This window comes from Pleurodeles waltl, chromosome 12 (assembly GCF_031143425.1).
Source record: "Pleurodeles waltl isolate 20211129_DDA chromosome 12, aPleWal1.hap1.20221129, whole genome shotgun sequence".
Lineage (NCBI taxonomy): Eukaryota > Metazoa > Chordata > Amphibia > Caudata > Salamandridae > Pleurodeles > Pleurodeles waltl.
Window position 1 is genome coordinate 246865951 of NC_090451.1, and position 15744 is coordinate 246881694.

General features: G+C 42.9%; 1 protein-coding gene across 2 annotated transcripts in view; it reads right to left on the reverse strand.

Annotated features, from left to right (window-relative positions):
* Positions 1-15744, reverse strand: part of ANKRD27 (ankyrin repeat domain 27) — a 494829-nt gene that overhangs the window by 189393 nt on the left and 289692 nt on the right. For both annotated transcript variants that reach the window (XM_069217700.1, XM_069217699.1), the window contains 2 exons: positions 10089-10204; positions 635-727 (listed from right to left, as the gene is read on the reverse strand). In XM_069217700.1, coding sequence (XP_069073801.1) covers positions 635-727; positions 10089-10204 — 209 coding nt within the window. The remainder of the gene's footprint in view (positions 1-634; positions 728-10088; positions 10205-15744) is intronic.

Sequence of the window (15744 nt, forward strand, 5' to 3'; positions counted from 1 at the left end):
CTGTACGTAGAATGGGAGGGCATAGTAGGAAGGAATTAACCGCAAGGGCTAAAACACTGCCATAATTTGTCAACTCACTAACAGCATTCTATTTGGACAAGTAGATTTTTTCACAACATAAGATTTTTGTAGGCACTAATCCTAATTTCAAACAGCTTATTGATTAAATACTGCATATCCTTTGCTACGGTCTGTAAGTAAAAGAACCATTACATTACTTTTTACCAGAAAGTTGAGCATTTATAGGTGGGAAATTTAAAGGGCGGGCATGTAAATGCATACATTTAAGGAATTCTCAATCTTTAATGACCTCGGATCCCCACACGTATCACGTAAGACACCAGAGACAGCATCCATTAGCCATCTTGCCTTTGGAACCAATTCAATGTTCTTTGGCACTCATTAACCACAAGTGATGCAAACAGTATTATTGACAACAATATTTGCTGCTTTCAACCTGAGCAGGTTACACAGAATTCAAATTCATATAGTATGCTTGCAAACCCACACAATTTTCATGTCATTAAGAGGACAGTTTTAGAACACGACTTTGTAAAGGAAAATAAACAAAAATGCTTAACTACATAAATAAAAAATAATAATACCCAGTTAGAAGGCAACAATAGTTACTCACATCTTCATGGCCATATGTGCAGGCTAAATGAAGTGGTGTGTTCCCATTATTATCTTGAATATCTGTGCTGGCTTTATAGTGCAAAAGGAGAAGCTTTGAAAACAAAAATAATGTTACACATGTATGGTGTTGCTTGTATTTATAAAGTAATAAAACTTTAACCCATGTTACACCTGATACAACTCCACAAACATACCTTTTCATAACATAAAATTACCTTTGCCTTTAATAGTTACCATAGACCTAGGAAACCAAAAGCCACAGAAAATCCATGTTTAAATGCTTGAAAATATGGTTCTCCCTCACATTCCTCAATCTTATATTTAGAATAATAAACATCCTCATCCCTCCTAAAACCCTTTCATATTTCTAGAAGTATAATTGTATGTGAAACACACATATTAACAAATGTTAGCCCCTTTTTGATCCATAATCCTGATTTCTTTTTCATTTGTATAATATGAACCTGGAAAACAGAAGTGATTTCTGAAGACAAAAATAAAAACACAAAAAATTTCATTTAATAAAAGCGTCACTGATTCTGAAAATAAGCACCACTGGTTAAATCACACATTTTAAATATAAGAAACCTCAAGACTAGTCATTCCAATACTACCAAGGTTTATTTTTCATCCCACCTTTGAATGCAGGAGAACTGCTACCCAGCTGTGCTATGATAATGTTATGTGGCTACCGTAAAGCACATGAAGGGTCTTTGGGATACAACAGTATGGGACAGAAGAGTGCATTACAAAACTGAAATGTTGACGTATTATGGAGAAGTGTACTTAAACTATCACAAAATTGTATGATCGGTCTCAGGTGATAGAAAGTCATTTTTAATTTGCAATCAGAATTAAGAACAGCAGAGACAATGTCAAGTTGAGTGTGGAACTAAGTTCTTTACTGTTGGATAGGGTTTTACTTGAAAATATAAATATAAAAAATTAAGTACTATCAGTACACACTGTATCACTGAAGGTTATTTTGAGAAATCTGATCACAAACCACAAATCATAATCGATTTGCACTCTTTTTATGTAACCCACATTTCAGAGGTAGTTTACACAAAATTTACACTCACTGGTTCTTTCTTTTTACATAGTAAAAACACTGTTGCATTCAAGTTAGCCATTTTCTTCTTTTGCTACAGAAGGTAAAACCCCACCGAAAATTGCTTCGGTCACAAGCAATCCTGTGTGGGTGTCAAGCTTGATACATTAACAAGGATAAATCCAACAGCAGTGTGCTAAAAATAAATCTACAAATCTTTAATTACCTTTGAACTTCAAAATGACACTGGTTTTACATTTAATGAACAAGTTACGTACCTTTGGTAACTCATATCTGGTAGAGACTCCCATCAAGCTGCTGATTCCTTACCTTTGCATTTTCCCCAGGTGTCAGACTGGATCTGGAAACGTTTGCTCAAGCAATACCCCTGCAAGTGCCGTCGGATGACTCAGATCGGTTCCACGTGGCATTGTCGGCGCTCAATGTGATGTTGCGGTCACCTATATAGGCGCAACCCAGGTGTGAGGACGTCGGTTACTTTAATCACGACATTCCAGGCCAGGAGCACAGAGCCATTAAAAGAACTGACTCATGTGTGTCTAAACTAGGGCTCTGAAGGGGACCACCCTGACTCTAGCAAATGAGTCCGCAAAGTGGGAAGGCATGGGTGGGTGTAAGGAATCTGCAGCTAGATAGAGTCTCTACCAGATAATGCATTATGAAGGTAAGTAACTTGTTCATCTGATAGAGACTTCTAGCTGCAGATTCTCTACCTTTGAATAGATACCCAAGCCATATCCTCCTGGCGTCCGACTGCGGACACATTTTCCTAGACTAAAATGTCCTGTGGGACCGAACTGTCCAGGAGAAACCTATTTACAATATGGGACTTAAATAAAGAGGGCTTTTAAGGTAGCTGCAGAAACGTAGATAGAGCAGACAGATAGCTCTTAAGAGTGCCCAGAGCAGGTCCCTGCTGGGCAAGAGATAGAATGAAAAAAAGAACAGCATAGAGAGAAGCAGAAATAGGATCCACAGACTTCTCTGTACAATATTTTAAAATCTTTACCAATTGAGGAGGAACGCTTGGCTGGTAAAATAACATTACAGACTTTGTCAGGAAGGCTGAAGGCTGTCATTTGTTGCCACTCAGTCTCCACGAATGAAGGCACAGAGTTGATAGGTTTGGGTGGAGAACCCTCCCCTACTGCTGCAACAGAAGATCCTCCCGAAGGGGCAGCCTGATTGGAGGATCGATGCTCAACTTCAGAAGCTCAGAACACCAGCCTCTCGGTGTCCAGTCCAGAACCACAAGGATTACTTGGGCCCGGTCATTTTTGATCTTCTTGAGAACTCTGGGCAGCAGTGGTATGGGCAGAAAGGACTACAGGAGGCCTGAACTCCACTTGCAACGAAAAGGATCACCAAGCGATTGTCGTCTTGGAAATTCCAATGTGCAATACTTTAGACATTGCGCTTTCCCTTCGGAGGCAAATAGATCTAACCAAGACTCTCCCTGCTGCTGAAAGAAACCTTGGCACCACCTCCAGACTGAGATACAACTCACGATCTGCGAGGCATCAACGGCTGTGTTTGTCCACCCTGGCTGCTATTCCAGCCTTGTTCAGAGGTGAAGAGCCTCCAGACAAAGGGCCCACAACTCCATCCGTCCTGCTTATTGTAGTACCACATGGCTGTGGTATTGTCTGAACACCTGCACTAACTTGTCCTTGACAGAAGGAAGGAATGCCTTCAATGCCAGATGGATCGCCTAAAGCTCAAACAGGTTGATGTGGAGCCTCGATTCTGCCAGAGACAAGAGGCCTCTGAACTCCACCTCTCCCAGATGGCCGCCTTATCACACAAGAGATGCATCTGTCACTACTGTGAGGTCTAGTTAGGGAAGGGAAAGGAGTCTGCCTCTGACCCAATCGCGGTTTATAATCCACCACTGCAGGTCTTTTGCAGGTCCTTCCAAAATTTGGACCATGTCAGAGAGATTTCCCTGATGCTGCATACACTGGAACTTCAGGTCCCACTGAACAGCCTGCATATGCCACCTGGCATGATTTCCCAAGCAAGATGCAGGAGGCCATGAGGCCGGGCAGCCTCAGAGTCAGTCTAATCAAAACCCAGGATAGAGGCTAAAACATCGGTATCATAGCCTGACTATCCTGGACTCACTGCTCTGGAGGATAAGCCTGAAAGTGCACTGTGTCCAGAACAGCTCCTTTCAAAGAGTGTCTGAGGGCGAGTACCCCAGCAAAATCAAAAGGATTGCCATACTCTGGAGATGGAAGACAACTGCCTGGGGTGAGCTCGTCTTCTACAGCCAGTTGTCGAGGTATGGTAAGACTGAAACCCCTGACTTGCGAAGATAAACTGTGACCACCTTCATCACCTTGGTGAACACCCAAGGGTCACTGGAAAGGCCAAATGGCAGCACAGTGAACTGAAAGTGTTCGTGGCCAACCTTGAATCGCAGGTAATGCCTATGGACCAGCAGGATGAGAATTTGAAAATAAGCATCCTGTAACTCCAGCGCTACCAACCAGTCTTCTAGGTCTAGGGCAGACAAGGTTGGAGCCAACATGAGCATCTTGAACTTCTTCTTGAGGAAGACATTTACGGACAATAAGTCTAGAATAGGGTGAAGACCCTTGTTCTTTTTGGGTATCGGAAAGTACCAGGAATAACAGCCACTGCCTACTTCTGATATCAGAACCCTTTCTATGGCTCCCTTGGCCAAGAGAGCCATAAACTCCTCTCAAAGCAGAGACAAATGATTCTCCGTCAGCTGTTCGAATGTTGGTGGTATGGGGGGAGGAAAGGATTGGAAAGGCAGGGCATAGCCTTTCAGAATGATCTGCAATACCCATGCATCAGATGTAATAGAGTGCCAGTGGAGGAGATGATTCTGAATTTTCCCTCCAACTTGACAGGCACGGTCCTGCAGAACCAAAGTAGGAGGGCTTTGAGGCTGCAGCTGCCAGGGGCTGGGTGGCGGATGACTTCTGGCTTCCAGACCCTCCTGGTCTGAAGGTACTGTGCCCATGTTCTCGCATAGTCTTGGGTGGCTGCACAGGATGGTGGCTGGCATAAGTCTGGGGCTGTGCCACACCCCTTCCGTATCCATGAAAGGGGTGAAAGGCAGACCGTCAATGAGGGGTTGCCGAGAGGCCCGAGGACTTGGCCACAGCCAGAGAGTCCTTAAATCTCTCCAGCACTGAGTCTGCCTTCTTGCCAAGCAAGTGAGTCCCTTCGAAAGGCGTTCTCAGCCTGGCGTGGCACCGCAAGGCCACCGTTGACACAGCCACTCTGCTCAGCAAGCCAGTCATATCCAGGCCACTTTGCCGCATCCCTCCTGCCTTTTACAGCTTAAGAGAGTATGGCCCGGGTCTCCTCTGGGAACCTAGGAACCTGAGGCAGCAATTGCACAAATGGTGTGTGAGAAATGGCCCAATAAGCTTAAGGTGCTCACCGACCTGACTGCCAGGCTGGTGGAAAAAAACATAATCTTCCCAAGATGGTCCAGCCTCTTGGATTCCCTGTCTGGGGGTGGGTGGTGGAAGGGGTGGTGGAAGGGAATGCCAAATAGGAAGTTGAGGCTTATAATACCAAGCTCTCAGGGGTGGGGTGTTGGCTGAGGAAACTAGAGCAGCAGGTGATTGTCCTATATACAGGAGCCCCTGGTGCTGGGTTTGGACCAAGTTCCCAGCAGGACATTCATAAGTGCTTCTTTAAAGGGAAGGAGGGGTTCAGAAGTAGAAGCCTCACGCTGAAGCACTTCAGCCAAGATGTTTGCCTTGGCAGCCACATTGGACAGTTAGAAGTCAAGGACCTCCGCTGCCCCACGCACCACCACTGCATAGGAAACTCTCTCCTCCATAGCCACAGTGGGGGTAGAGAGCATGCCAGTACCTGGAGAGGTGTCCAGTCCACTGAGCTCTTCTAGTTCCCCATACCAGTCTAAAGATCTTTCTAACTGGTGTTCTAAAGGGTCCAGTGACCCCTCCCAATCTTCTTCCAAGCCTGGCTGTGATCAACAAGGCTCAGGCAACGATCTGGCACCGGTGGGCGCCATCGGAATCGGCACTGTGCGATGCCGATCTGGGTCCATATCGTTGGGAATCTGATTGTGGCTGGTGCAGCCGGTGGGTGCTGGGAGCATTGATGTCCAGACAGGCCCTAGAGAAGGTCGCCTGGATATGACCGGCGCTGGACCGGCTCCGGACCCATGAGACCCCATTGGGGCAGAGGCTGAAGCTGCCAGTGTAGAACTGATGGGGCCTCCTCTGACCCCGAGGGGGCCATAGGCGCACCAGAGGAGTTGGCATGCTCGAATAAGTGGCAAAAAGCCTGGTAAAATTCTTTTATTTGAGAGGGTGTTGCTCTGGCTCCTGAAAACAGGGGAAATGTGGAGTCAGACTGGCCAACGGCTCCGCAGAACCGTGCAGGGAACACCGATGATCCCCGCCCGTCGCATTGGCCGATGGACGAGGTGAAGTCAAAGTCTGCTTGGACTTCTTTTTTTTTGTGCCTCTTCCCCAAGTGTCCCGAGGGCCTCAAGTGTGACGAAGCAGACTTGGTGGTCCCGCGACCTCTTTCTCGACCGGGACCGAGATCTCTGAGGAGTTGCGCATGCCGATGTCGACTGCCGGGCGGCAAGCAGCTTTAGGGAGCGCTCCCTCAATGCTTACGGCACCTTGGCCCAGCAGTTTGAGCATGACTTTGAGTCAGGGCCATGCTCTAGACACAAGAGGTAGACTGGGTGAGGATCCGTAATCGACATGCGTGGTCACAGGCATCACATGGCTTAAACCCTGCCTTCCTAGATGACATTCCCGACACATCAACAAGAAAAAACTTCAACCAAATGTCGAAAAAAGGCCTAACAAAAAGCGACAGAGGGGTAGCTCTCTCTGAATCTGCGCTAACTGGCATGGAAAGAAAAGAACTGAGGTCTCTGCACCTGCATGGCTACTATATAGGTGACCGCAAGGTCACATCTGGTGCCAACAATACCGACAATGTCATGCGGAATCAAATGGAGTCACTCAATGGCGCACGCACGGCTACTGCTCGAGCAAAAGATTTTGGATCCTGTCTGACTGACGCCTGAGGAAATTCAAAGGTAAGGAATCTGTAGCTACAAGTCTCTATCAGATAGATAAAATTTAGAGACAAATGCACAAAAAGGCTCAATAACCACATCAACATGACATGAATAACACATTCCTCCTTGCTGTTCAGACCACAATAAAGTTGCAAGTCTCCACTGAGGCAGATCTAAGGACTAAGTAGCCTAGAAGGCCAACACTTTAATGTTTGCTTGAAGCTGCAAAGAGGGAGATGTATGCCTGTCATTAGACTGCAATGATAAACTGCCTTCCAGATCACTAGATGGTAGAGTCTGAACCAACAGGATACCCTAGTTGTAAAATGTTAGACCTTTTTATGCAGTTCTGCATCACAAACTTAAGTTTGACTCCCACAAATGTGGCACCAACATGGCAGTTGATCTAATTCTAAGAATTAAAGCTACATATTTGAATACTAGAAAAGGGTGGGTGAAATTGTAACTTCTTATAATACATTTTCAGATTTTTATGTGAAACTATATTAATGAGTAATTACCGTTCAACAAAGCTTAAATTGTCATGAAGATATTCCACTTTCAAATACACTGATTGCGTCTGCCGAGTTCCTTGAGATACTAGTCACCAAATGTTAAATTAAGGAAGCCTTATCATAATTAAAATTAGGGGCATCTTCTGGGCCACATAACCTTTATTTTGATTTTTTCAACATGCTAACTGATCTAATGACACCAAAGTTAGAAGAGCAACATACAAGAATTTCTGCCTGTGAGAAAGGTTTTAGGAGTCTTCAAGAGGTTATTGTTGTGCTCATAGAAAAATAGGACAAAGATTCCAAAATTACCTCTAATCATCACCCTGTTGTTCATCAGTATTATTTGTAAAGTGTTCCCTAAGGGCCTAGCTAGAAGGCTTGATGACCACAATTCATAGCTGAGGTTAACCAGACACTTTTCAATCTGAGCAAGAAACGCTAACCAAACATGCGCTTGGAATATTACCTATTAGACTCAAGCGAATACAGAAGAGAGGAAATGACTGCTGCTGCACTTGAGGCTGAGGCACTCTTGTAGCACACACTTAAATGAACAACATGAATGGTAACCTTATCCATGTTATGCAATGTTTATGACTCATAAGGACATTCATATTTAGGAGTGATCCTTACTCCTTTTTCCACATATGTTGGAGGTTATTAAGCTGAAATCATCAGCAAGAAATAGTATATTTATTACTGATCCGGATAAAACTGAGATTTTTTCCTATAACCAATCTTTGTTAATAAGGAACAAACATGAAAGAGTGAACTGAGGTGGCAATAACCTAGTAGGAAATACCTAGGCTTTGCTGCCTCAAGACATGAATGTGGATTAGATATTTATAACGTTTTTAATGTAATGGAAGAGTGGTTACTATTACATTTGATGTGGTTGAGTTGTTCTGAAACAATCAAAATCATGTGACTGTGTTATAAATACACTTCTGTTTCCAAAATATGTACATCCACTTATGATGGTAATAATGCTGCTCGATTTGGAGTTTTATATAACATACCATTTCCTCATTACTACATTTCTGAGTGCAGGCTAAAGACATATCATTCTGCTGCCTGAGGTAGAGAGAGACAAAACTACGACTGGAAGAAAATTCACAATATTTAATAAGTATTGTAGGATGTTCACCTCAATGCACCTCAAGAAATGGATATCTGCAGATAATACAGAAAAATATAAATTGGTTCAGATTGAAGAGTAATTGGTTGCCCCTACTCTTGGGACTTTATTGCCCTCTAGGAGACCTTGATGTTTCAATAAGACGATGGCTCAAAAGATCTGTGTACAAGATCATCAAGGAGCATGTTAAGATGCATAGTCATCTTGTAAAAAGTAACCGCAGAATCTCAGTAAAGACCAATAGAATAGTTACATGAAACAATAAGCTGCTCAACAGGCCCACAAGGAAAGTGTTCACTGAAACAAGTTACCAATGTCAGTGGTATCAAATTATGTGACAATTTATATTCACAATCTGACCAAGCCATTAATCTGAGAGGGAGAAATGTATTGGACTGAATACTGCCCTTTATAGTTATAAGTTAGACCCACATGTGATGAGTGAAGTAAATTATGAAATGTCACCAATGTTTCACATATGTATGTGTTTAAAAGGTGTCAAAAGCAAATATTAATTGGAAAGAAAAGAGAAACAAACTCCAACAATGACTTTGGGAATGGGTTATGGACCAGGTGCTTAAAGTTGTCTCCTTTTGCTAGTGTACCTCAAATGGTTTTCCTTTTTTGATAAAACATTCACTGTGGAAAATGTTAGATTCAATTACTTTGCAGATAGGTGGATTGATATGCTGGCAACGCGATCCTTGTGAAGAAGCTTTGCAAAATGTGTTTGAGTGTTGGCATATGTTAAGATTTTGGCACAGGTTCTTTAGAACCATCACTAAATCAATTGTTGTTAACTTGAGAATGGATTATTTTTCGTGGGTGGGGCTTGAATGACCAATTTAATAACTGGTGGAATTGAATAATAAATGACACTTGGTTAGTGACTTCTGATGTCCAAAAAAGTTAATTGTTCAGTTTGCTTGATTGTTTAATGCACACATTGAGGAAAGAGCCAGAAACCGAGATCAGTCAAAAGATGAAAACTACTTATTTATAGTTCCTCTTGTAAAATGTCTTAAACAAATGCCACAAGAGATTAGGGAATTCTGAGCAGGTTGATACACAATCCATTAATTAATTGGGAGAAATGATGCCATCCGATTATTAATTTGATTCTCAACTCTGTTAATATTTACCTTCAATATACAATTGATTGTTGGTCCAGTGACTACTCTTGCCCTGCCATGTTTCACCCTGTGGCATCTTGTGTATGCTTGTTCTACCTCAATTTTGTGCTTACTGGTCATTGCTAACACCACAATGTTGTACATACCTGCATTATTAACATGCTCCCATTATTTACCTTGAATCCTTTACACTTATAACTACTTATGTCATATTTACGTGATCAGATTGTAGTTATGTGTGGCACTTTTTTATTTACTTCTTTTTTTTAACATAAGGACTGTGGCCACTCTTTCTAGCTTTATACAAATGTGTTCTGCATCAATTCAGTACCTTAGTGGCATTTATTGTACTCTTTGTATTACTTATAATGATTGTCAAAGTCATACTAGTAGAGAATCAGTTGTTCTGTATTTATTTTCTCATATAAGTACCAAAAGAAAATGTTCAGGAAAAAAAATATTAACTGTTCGAAGTAGGTGCTTGACTTTAAATTATCATTATACTAACTACAATCTTGATTGGATATGTGCTTACTGTCACATTCTGAAATCCCTTCTGGCAAGCAAGGTGCAGAGGAGTTGATCCATGATAATCTGTGGCATTCACTGCAGCCCTTTTAGATATCAGTAAGTCAACAAATGGTGCTTGTCCTTTGAGGAAAAAAAAAACACACTGAAAATTGCAGCAGTTCATCAACAAGAAGAGCAGCATTTTAAAGGAAAGAGGACAATAACAGCATGTCTGAAACTTCTTCACAGCTTGTGTGTCTATAACTGGCGAAGAAAGTGAGAGTCACAATCGTTTAGTCATCAAGATAATTAAACACATTGTTGTAGTCATCTCAAGTTGAGACTGCTTGCTCAGATTACATCAAACCAATTCAGGGCTCAGTGAAGAGTAAGATGCTTAGCCACATACTTAGATTCTCACAAATGATTTGTCACAAAATTCAACTTATCAAAACGGGAACATCACAAATTCCAAAACAAGAAATCTGCTGATGTGGACACTTCCCTCTCAAGGGATATTCAGTGATCTTCAACAGTCATCAGGTAATATGTACCCCATGGCTTTTTATAACTAAAAGGTGGTGTCTAAATTATGCTGAAATCAAGATCTCTTCAAAAATTATTTCCATACTAGGGGAACCTCTTTAAAACCTTCTCCTCTAATAATGCTTATTGCTTCAGTTCTTAGGTTGGTAGAGGCAATCAATGTTTTCTTTGAGCCAAATGCCAATCCATGCGTTGTAAACAATCACCAGGTACCTAATGGCTAACAAGGCCTTCAATTGCTATTTGTGGCTGTCAATAGAGAACTGGGCAAGAATATGGCTGTGACGAACAAATTATGTAACACAGTAGTACTCTTTCTGGTGGATATTCTATCTAACCACAGATTCCTCACCTTTGAAATATTTACCAGGAATTACTCGATCCTTAAGATTTCACAGGAGTGCTCCTGTGTGCCACTAGGTGATGCTGTTTGGCTCTGCGTTCGCTTCATTTCTCACCAGAAGTGAATGAGCACGGCCACATATACGCTCTGGCCCTACACACCAGCACCAGTTTCTTGCTTGATTCTTTTCTTGCCCTCAGACATGAAGCGTAAAACAACTGGTACCTGTGTGCTGATCTGCGTCAACTTCAGTCTTTTCTGAGGCAGCTTCTTGGCCAGTTCGTAGCAGATCTTCATGCTATGTTCCTGGGTGCCCACCACTTGGACACAGCTGTCTGCTTTTGCTTGGTGGGAGCTGATAGTTACTACCAAGCAAAAGCAAACAAAGTCTGATTTCTGGCAGAAAGCAGAGCAAATATGCATGCAGGGAAACAGACGAAAACATTGCTCCTGCAGCAGGGAGCTGCTAATTAAAGCAGCTCCCTGCTTGTGGCAGCAATGATGGCTCCCTCAGGATGTGGGTAGCCGGATAGGACTGTAGGGACCTTGAGGCTCACCCCGCGGTCCTGTCACTCTCTCTCTTCTTCTTCCATCCCATAATCAGATGAATGGTGAGAATGTTATAGTTATGTTTTGATAGACAGCAGACCATGGTCAATTCTGGCCTCAAGGTAAAGCTTCTGGACTGTCACTCAGTAGGCTGAAGGTCCAAATCATTGTATCTCATGGCAGTGTGTCTGTTTATTTTTCAGTGTTTTAACTGTTAAACATTCCTAGTGATGTAACACTGAAGTCTTTTTACCACTCAAAATCGTTGGGTTCAATGTCATTGCTGAGTCTGGACACAACATTCTGAGGAGTCACTTTTGACCTAATGGTTAAGGTCTCAAACCTGTACACTAAAGTTTGAGGGTTCTAGTCTAGGTGTGACTATGGTAATTTCCACTTTATTATTTTTTTTACTTGAAATATTTAAGGTACATACTGAAAGGTGATCTCACTATTTATTTGACAAATGCATTATTTTTCAATTTGTTTTGAAATATCGTATTCTAAGTAAATCATTCTGAAAAAGCTCTCTCTCTCTCTCTCTCAATTTTTCTCAGGGTAGTTATAAGTGGTTAGCCGCAGGGCCTAGTTGCAGGCCAGGTCCTGAAGCCAAACCCTGCTGTGCACAGCCAAAGGCCATGCGCGGCACTCAGTTACATGCTCATAGGGGTTGGCCACAGGGCCTGGCTGCTAGCCAGGCCCTATGGCTAACCCTTGCCGGGTGCTTATAGGAGCTTGGCCGCAGGCTAGGCACTGTAGCCAACTTCACTGTGCACGGCCACAGGGCATGCAAGGCGCGGGGTTGGCTGGTTATAGCGGTTGGTTGCAGGCCCTGAAGCCAATCCCGCTGAGCACGGCTAAAGGCTGGGTGGGTATAGAGATTGGCTGCAGGGCCTGGCCTTCGGCCGTGCGTAGAAGTGGTTGGATTAATGAATAGTAATGAAAATTATCTTATGTTAAAATAAAAAAACATAAAATTCACTGGAAAAACAAAAGTTACAGGGATGTTATAGATAGGAAATGGAATTAAAAAAAATAAACAGAGAAATTCACTTACAAAACCAAAGGTTACAGGGCCATTATAGTTCTCACAAAGACTCACATTTTAAAGGTACAAAACCATAGAAATTCACCTGTTAGCGGTATCTCAAGTAACTATAACTTGTGCCCTAAGGTAACTATAACACGCGCCCTCGCCATGCACTGCTAATTACACCACAAATTACTGCACGCATGACATCTTTGATAACATCATTGATAATATCAATGTAATTTTTGTGGTCAAATTTGTTTACGAAAAAACTGCGCATGGCGAGGGCATGAGTTAATGTTATCTTAGGGAACAAATTGATAATGGATCCCGGCTACTCTGAATCCTAAAGATTTTCTGTTCTTTGGGTGGCTAGGCATATGGAAATATGCATCTTGGAGATCCAAGGTTGACAAAGTCTCCTTTCTTTCGGAGCTGCAATACGTCCTGTAAGTCACCATGCGGAATGAGTGTTTTGTTAAGGTAGTTGTTACGCTTCTTATACCCAGAATCGGTCGCCACTGCCCTGACTTCTTGCAAACCAAGAAGAAACGGGAGTAGAAACCTTTTCCTTTCTGAGCAATGGGAACTCTTTCTATAGCTCCTTTTCTGAGCATGGCTTTGACCTGCAACTTGAGGAGTCGTAGGTGTTTTTGTATGGAGGGTTGAGGTGTGTTTAGCAGAAAAGTCTGGAAGAATTCCAATTTGTGGACAAATTGGACAAGGTCTAAGACCCATTAGTCGGTTATCTCTTGCCAGTGTTGAAAGTGGTTGCTTATTCTTCCCACTAGCCTGGAAGGGGAAATCAGTGCAGTACCCGGAGCCTGCCACAGTTCATTGACGGCGGTGGGTAGCCTTGCTTTGGCGAACCAATTTTCCTTTTGGAAGTGGTCTATTACAAGCCCCCTGAAGTGCCTCTCTTTGTTGGTATGGGGTTCGATACTGTTGTGATGCTGATGGATAAGTGGGGTAGTGAAAACGCTGGTAGACTCCTCTATAGGAAGACTAAACTCTTCCTCGAGCACCACGAACATGTGGTTTTCTATACTGTACGATTCCCAAAGACTTGGCCTTATACGCATGCTTGCCAAAGAGGGCTTCATCATCATAAGGAAGATCTAAAATCTTAGCTTGACCCTGTGGTCGAGAAAAGTTAGCCATGAGCCAGCCTTGACGCTGGAGCGCTGCTGCACCTGCTAGCTGCCTGAACTCGGTACTGGCAACTAGTCCATGTCTATAATTTCAGAAGATGTGCATTCACCTTCCTGTAAGACTTTTTTAGCTTCCACTTTAATGTCGTCAGGTAATTTGTCTAGGTACAGAGTGATATCTGACCACATCTCGTGGTCGTACCTTCCTCCTAACGGGTTTGCTGCTCGTACGGTCAGTGCTGACTTGGAGGAAAATCTTTTACCGCTATTGTTGAGGCACCTACCTTCCTTGTCTGGAGGGGCTGAAAGAGGTATCGACGGGTTCTTGGATCTATGTTGGGGGCTGCCTGTGTGACTACTGAATCTGGCTTAGGGTGCCCAGCAAGACATGTGGAAGGATCTTCAGGAGCTTTGTATAAAAAAAAATAAAAAAAAGAAGCATAGTAGCACAGCTGCTACCGAAGCTGGGGTCTTCATTACCTTAATGCCCTCTTCCCAGATATAGTCGATTATGGGCATAGCTCTAATGGTCTTATGACCCTGCTCCTTAAAATTGTATAAAAAACAGTCTGCTTGCTTTGTGGGCATTAGAAGATCAAATCTGCTGCCTTCTTAAGATGATTATGGAAGCCTCCAATATCTTTGAGGGGAGAATCCACAGGAAGTGGTGTGGGAGATGATGGCATCCAAATCATATGATCATCCCATTCAGACAGAGTATTAGGAAGTTGCCCTTCTTCCATTTCACCCTCTGGAGATGTGGGGTCATGGAGGGGAATCATTTGCAGAGTGTGTGTTGTAGATGGAGGTGACAGTAGAGGCCGTTGTGGCTGTGGAGTTGAAGGCTGGTTCGGTGTAGGCAGAGTTGGTGAAGAAGGTTGTGAGGCAGCTGGAGGAAAGCGCCTGCGATAGTCAGAAAGCATGAACTGCAAGTCACACAATAAAGAAGAAGTAAGGCAAAGGATTTCTTCTTGGTACTGCAGGTGGAATTGTTGTGGAGGATCATAATAGTCCTGTTCACAGTACGTCTAAATCGGAGATCAGGAGCAAAAAAGAGTGGCCTTTTCACACACTCAAACGTTTTTAAGCGTGGTAAGATGGAGTTGAGTCTCAGTTCGGCTTCCTGCATTTCCTCTTCAAGATGCACTGCAATTTGATGACTGACTGCAAAGGTGACCTCCCACAGGTTTGGCCTAGAAAGCAGGAACGGATCCATGCCCTCGACTTGGAGCAGGATTTACAAAAGATCTAGGACTTCTATTGCTGCTCAGCAAAATGCAACCTAGCATCATGATCCCAGATTGCCTTTGGATGCATGAGGGCAGATTCATCACAAGACTTGGAGTTATGGCCCAAGCCCGGACACCAAAGTCACACCTTGTGCGTGTCAATCACCAACATCCATGTACGTGTCACATCATGGTCCGAACCGCTTAGTTTTAAGTGTAGACATCATTTACTTGCACCCTAGAATTCAGTTTGTAAAAATTGTCAAACAGGCGAAAGAGCACCAAATCCACGGTCGAAAGAGTGAAAACAAAAGAATAAATGTCAGCACACAGGGGTGGCGCTTACATGCTGCTCCGCTCAGATACTTCTGTCACTATCCATTAAACTAGTGCTTCCTAAACCTTTTAGAACCATGTCCCAATTTTTACAACAACAAACTTTCACGACCCACATAGCTTCAATGGACATGAGGTGGTTAATTTTTTAATATAACTAAAGCATCATGTGGTAGCACATTGTCATTTACAGACCTCACATTTTCCATTGAAATGGCCACTAAATTTGCACAGACATACAGTTTTACTGATAAAACTACACAGCGCATAAATGACAATACGTGGAAATCGGGTTTCAGTGAATATTTATCTTTTGTGCACCACCAAGTAGGGTGTCTTGATTTGTTTTGATCCTATTAAAATCTTTGTATCAATTTTTTAAAACATATTTTGATTGCTTTTATACTGAGGAACAAAACACAAAAGTAGTGGTGGACATGCTTCATGTGTTAACATATCTATCACACACTTTAAATTGGTACATACCAAGTTGGGCT